The sequence below is a fragment of the Pteropus vampyrus genome, unplaced genomic scaffold, assembly GCF_000151845.1.
Source record: "Pteropus vampyrus isolate Shadow unplaced genomic scaffold, Pvam_2.0 Scaffold157, whole genome shotgun sequence".
Taxonomy (NCBI): Eukaryota; Metazoa; Chordata; class Mammalia; order Chiroptera; family Pteropodidae; genus Pteropus; species Pteropus vampyrus.
In genome coordinates, this window is record NW_011888938.1 from 712,926 (window position 1) to 717,875 (window position 4,950).

Below are 4,950 nucleotides of genomic sequence, written 5' to 3' on the forward strand. Positions count from 1 at the left end.
CCTTGCGAAAGTGCCAGTCCTGGGCAGTGGTGGTTGCGGGAGTGACCCTAGCTTAGTTTCTGTATCCAAAGTGAGACTGGCTAACTCCATCCCAGGTCTCCCCAACTCCGGCAGCTTCTCTGTGCCCTGGGGACAAGCAGAGGTTAGGCATGGGGAGAGACCGTCTTCCAGGCCAGTCTGGCTCTGCTCTCCAGGGCCATGGGACGGCGTGGGGGGCAGGGTCTAGAAGGGCAGCGTGTGCGGGGAGGAGGTGGGTGGCCAGCATCCTTTGCTGCCCCTGCAGTAGAGAGACCTGAGCCCCACCCTCTGTGGCTTCCAGTCTGGACAGAGGCTCGCTCTGGGGCACGCAGAGATGGGAGGTGGGACTTGGAGGGCTGCAGGGCCCTTCCCCGGGGAGCTCGGTGCTGTCGGAACAGTGAGGGTCAGGCCTGCACAGTGGACTCTGGGGAGTGGGTGGGGCATGGGAGTTCCGATAAGTCTTCGGACTGTTTGTCTTCCTGGTCCTGGTCCCTGGCTGTTGGGCGGAAGGGCCTGCCCAGAACAATGGCCAGAGTCAGGCTGGCCAGCTGTGTGGGGGAGGGGGAGGGTGGCTGGGACAGGATTGCTTCTGTGCGGCGCCATGACCCCACTCTGCTCTGGTTCCTTCCCAGATGTGGCCACCTGTCCCGGGAGCCTGGATTGTGCCCTGAAGAGGCGGGCACGGTGCCCCCCAGGTGCCCACGTCTGTGGGCCCTGCCTTCAGCCCTTCAAGGAGGACGCACAAGGACTCTGTGTGCCCAGGACGCGCCAGCCTCCGGGTATGGGGGAGCAGGGTAGCCGTCCTCCCTTCCCCACCCTGAGACATTCGCCCCCTGTCCTCGGCCCCCAGGTCCTCTGAGCTCTGTGGGATACCAGCGACTCTCGTCACCCTCCAAGTGGCCTGGTGATTCTTTCCAGATGGCACCAGCCCAGAGCCTGGCAGTGGGCTGAGGCCCAGGGCAAGGGATGTCCAGTGTGAAATGCTGGGGTGATGCTGGAGAGGCGGGATCAGAGTTCCCCAGGCCTGGGGACCCACTAGGTCTGCAGGAAACCTCTCTGGCACCCACTTCCGTGCCGGTGGCTGCCCCTGCTCTTTGTCCAGCGCGCTCCCCTCTCCGATGCTGACTCGTCCACTCCATGCGTGGCGAAGGGGGGGGTGCCCCACCCGCCGACCCGAGCCCAGCCCGGGGAAGGGCGGCCAGACGCTGCGTGAGTGCGGGTGTGATGGGCCACACATACAGGGCCACCGGCGGTGCCGAGTGTCTGGGCTAGTGGCTGGAGAACCCTGTTCCTGGCACGGTGCAGGATGGAGACAGAAGGGCAGGCCTGCCGTGGAGGCCGCTGCTGTCGGCCCCGTGCGTGGGTGCCTCCTCGGAGCCCAGCCTGTGGGGCCCAGCACAGGGACAATGAGGGTGTCCGGCCACTAGCACCACCTGGACAGCCGCCGTCCCTTCTTCCTGATGACCTGGTGGAGGTGGGAGATGAGAGCGGGGCCTCTCCCCGCTCCCCGGGGAGTCACTGCCCCTCTTGGCAGAGAAGGTGACGGGGTGGGGCGGTCCGTCGTCTCAGTGCTCTGTCCGCCCTTTGTTGGTAGTGGGTGGGGTAAGGGGCACCCTTGCCCATCTCCTGGCACCCCCAGTTGTCCTGGGAGTTTTGCTGTTCACAGTGAGCTCCTTCAGTTGTCCCCATGGCAATGTAGGATGGCCAGGGGCTGCTGGCCAGTGGTACCTGGCCCTCGGGCCAAGAGGGGCCTGGAGGGAGAAGCACCGTCTAGGAGGGGCTGGCAGCCTCTCCACCTGATAGCCCCTCATTGTCCGCAGGGGAGGGACCGCCCCACCCCAGACTGGAAGATGAGATTGACTTCCTGGCCCAGGAGCTAGCCCGGCAGGAGGCAGGGCGCTGGAGGCTCACGGCACTGCCCCAGCCTGAGGTGCCCCAACGGCTGGGTGAGACTCCGACCCCATTCCCATGCCCTGCCCCCACGTCCTTGTCCCCAGCCTGGTTCTACTGTTATAACTTGTCTTTTTTCTGCAGCAGCCACCCTGGGGCTCTCGGAGGGAGGGCAGGGCCCTGACCTGGGCCTCCCTTCCACTCCTGGGGCCCCTGCGCCCACGCCCCGTACCTCCTTGGGCTCCCCTGCGTCATCTGGGCCGGTGCACGTGTCCCCCTTGAAGTCCCGGGGCACACGCGGTGACGGTGTCGGCCTCGCCCTCGGTAGGTCTGGGCGGGCAGGGCGGCAGGGTCCTGGGGTGAAGCCCGCCCTCACCGAGCCGCTCCCCACAGTGCTCATCGTGGCCTGCGCTGTGGCTGGCGGGGCTGCCCTCGCGGCGGCAGCTCTCTGCTGGTACAGGTGAGCGTGGGGCCGGGAGTGGGTGGCGGGCGGGTGGGCGGGCAGGCGCGACCCCGCGTCTCAGGCTCCGCTCCCACAGGCTTCAGCGAGACATCCGCCTGACCCAGAAGGCAGACTACGCAGCGCCACAGGCGCCCTGTGGCCCCGCAACACCTGGGATCTCGGTGCGTGGCCCCGCCCCCCCCCCCCCCCCCCCCCCCCCCCCCCCAGCAGCCCGGGGACCAGAGGCTGGCGCACAGCGCTGAGATGTACCACTACCAGCACCAGAGGCAGCAGCTGCGGTGCCTGGAGCGGTGAGAGGCCCCACCCACCCCGCCCCTGCCGCCCCCTCCCCGCGCCCCCATTCCCGGGTCCCGCCGCCCCCACCCTGGCTCTGCCGGGGTGCGCCGAGCGCCCACTTCCAGCCTGGGCCCCTGGCACCTGAAGGGCGTAGGGGGATCCAGCCATCCCGCCCCTAGCAGGCATTCAGAGCCGCCCAAGGAGCCAGACTCCGCCTCAGACGAAGAGAACGAGGACGGCGACTTCACGGTGTACGAGTGCCCGGGCCTGGCCCCGGTGAGTGCCGCGGTGCAGGGCGCGGGGCTGACCGGATCCTGGGGTCCCCTCCCCCGCTCATCTAAAGCCTGCCTTCGCAGACGGGAGAGATGGAGGTGCGGAACCCGCTGTTCGAGCACTCCTCGCTGTCCGTGCCCCTGCCACCCCCGCCGCAGTGACCTGAGACCCACGCCTGCCCTCACGAGCACCACGCCGCCCGGCGGGGGCGGGGCAGGGACCTGCGTTTCCCAATAAAGAGACTGCGTTCTGACGCTCGCTGTGCTTGTGGCCGGGCACCCCTTTGGGGGGAACGGGACCTCTGCTTCCCCTGTACCTGTCCTTTCTGGTCTGCACCCCCAAAGGAGGGAATGAGGAGAGTGGGAGAGACCAGGCGTGGATGGGGGTGCTGGAGACAAGCGGCGGAGACGGACTAGAGCACGTTTCGAATCAGCGTGGGGGTCGTGCTGGAGACTGGGCCCCTGCTCCGCCTTTGGGGCCATGGTGGGTGCTGCCTGGAGTGGGGACTTGAGGCTTCTAGCCACACCCCAGAGAGAGGGTGCTCTGTGCCCTGCTAGGGCAGGGAGGCCTCAGTGTCCCAGACACAGGACCACCGCCACCTCCTCCAGGCTTCACCCCCACCCTCCTCCTCCTCCAGCCTTCACCCCTACTGACACTTCTGCCCCATTGGGGTAGGGGAGGGGTGCAGTACAGGACTGAACCCATGTGGAGTTGGTGCCACGTGCTGGAAGACCCCGTCCCACGTATGATAAAGGGACTGGGGAGCGGAAGCCACAGACACCTGGCAGTGGGCACCCAACGCCTCCGTGTCTGCACGTTGCCGGAAAGCGGGAGAAGCAGGGTGCAGGCCTTGAGTGTGGCTTCGTTCCAGGGACCACACGGGCCCTTGGGCCCCTGCAGCATTTCAGGGGGGCGGGGCTGCTGGGCAGATGGACCCAAGGGACACAAGCGGGTGCACCAGGTGGGTCGGGTGAGGGGAGAGAGATGGCAGGGACTCCAGAAGTCAGGAGCAAGGTCTCGGCCCATGCCAACCCCCTCTTCCCCTTGAGCAAGGAGGGATGGGGAGGGCGACCTTCAGCTGAAGGCCCAGGGATGGGGGTGGCGGGCCACATGGTGTGGGCAGAGAAGCTAAGAGTGGGCCTGGGGAAGGGGTTTCTGGGGTGAGGCCCCACTGGACCTGTGCCCCACTGAGACTGGGGTGCAGATAGCATCGGGTTCGAAAGCCCCTCAGTGTTCCCTGGGGCAGGGTTCCAGAGAATGCTGGACCTCTGGCTCTTGGATGGTGGGGGCAGCCCCGAATGGGACAGACCGGTCCCTGAGGAGAGACAGGTGGGGTTGGCCTTGGCCCTGCTGGGAGCTAAAGGCTTGTTATAAAGCAGCTCCCTTCGGTGGCCAGAGCCCACCCAGCGGGCAAGCCCCGCCCCCGCCCCTCCTGTGCCGGGGCCTGTTTTCCTTCAGGCACCTTTGTGGGAGGCGGAAGGAGGCGGTGCAGAGGGCCAGGGACCCATGTGGGATGAGGGCAGAGCGATGAGGATCACGGGTCGCCGTCACCTGTGCCAGTAGACGCAGCAGCAGAGAAAACGAGCAGAGAGGTTAAGGCCCCACTCGCCGGGTCTGGGCCAGGCCCGTCTCTCGCTGGCCTGACACCGCAGACCCAGAGCCTGGAGCTCCGGGCTCAGTCCCTAAGGTCCTGACACTCACTTTTCCAACTTCCTGCTGGCCTGACTACGGTAGAAAGCGGCCACCTGGTGTGTCCTGTCTTCTCTGTCTTCTCGGGGGTCCCCATCCTGTGTCTGGAGACCCTGTCGCCCACTCCCCAGGGCCTCAGTGAAGAGGGTGCCCCTTCCAGTGGCAGCTGCAGTGAGAGAGGAGCCGGCAGGGCAGGGCCAGGAAAAGGACGGGGCTGGGGTCCTCCTGGGAGTGTGGCGCCCCACTGCCCGCCTGGCTTCCGTGGCTCCCGTTAGCCCCAGGCTCGCTCAGGCGGAGCCAACCCCTGCTTTTGTCTCAACTCCTGTGCCCCTCTTCCTACC

The 4,950-nt window shown here is 66.9% G+C and overlaps 1 protein-coding gene across 1 annotated transcript; it reads left to right on the forward strand.

Moving 5' to 3' along the window:
• Positions 1-619: 619 nt before the first annotated feature.
• On the forward strand, positions 620-3,174 carry NPDC1 (neural proliferation, differentiation and control 1). The gene is made up of 8 exons (XM_011369960.2): positions 620-797; positions 1,839-1,964; positions 2,053-2,232; positions 2,302-2,368; positions 2,448-2,532; positions 2,579-2,661; positions 2,830-2,923; positions 3,004-3,174. The coding sequence occupies exons 1-8, from the start codon at positions 620-622 to the stop codon at positions 3,079-3,081; spliced, it is 891 nt and encodes a 296-aa protein (XP_011368262.1). The 3' UTR covers positions 3,082-3,174.
• Positions 3,175-4,950: the final 1,776 nt, after the last annotated feature.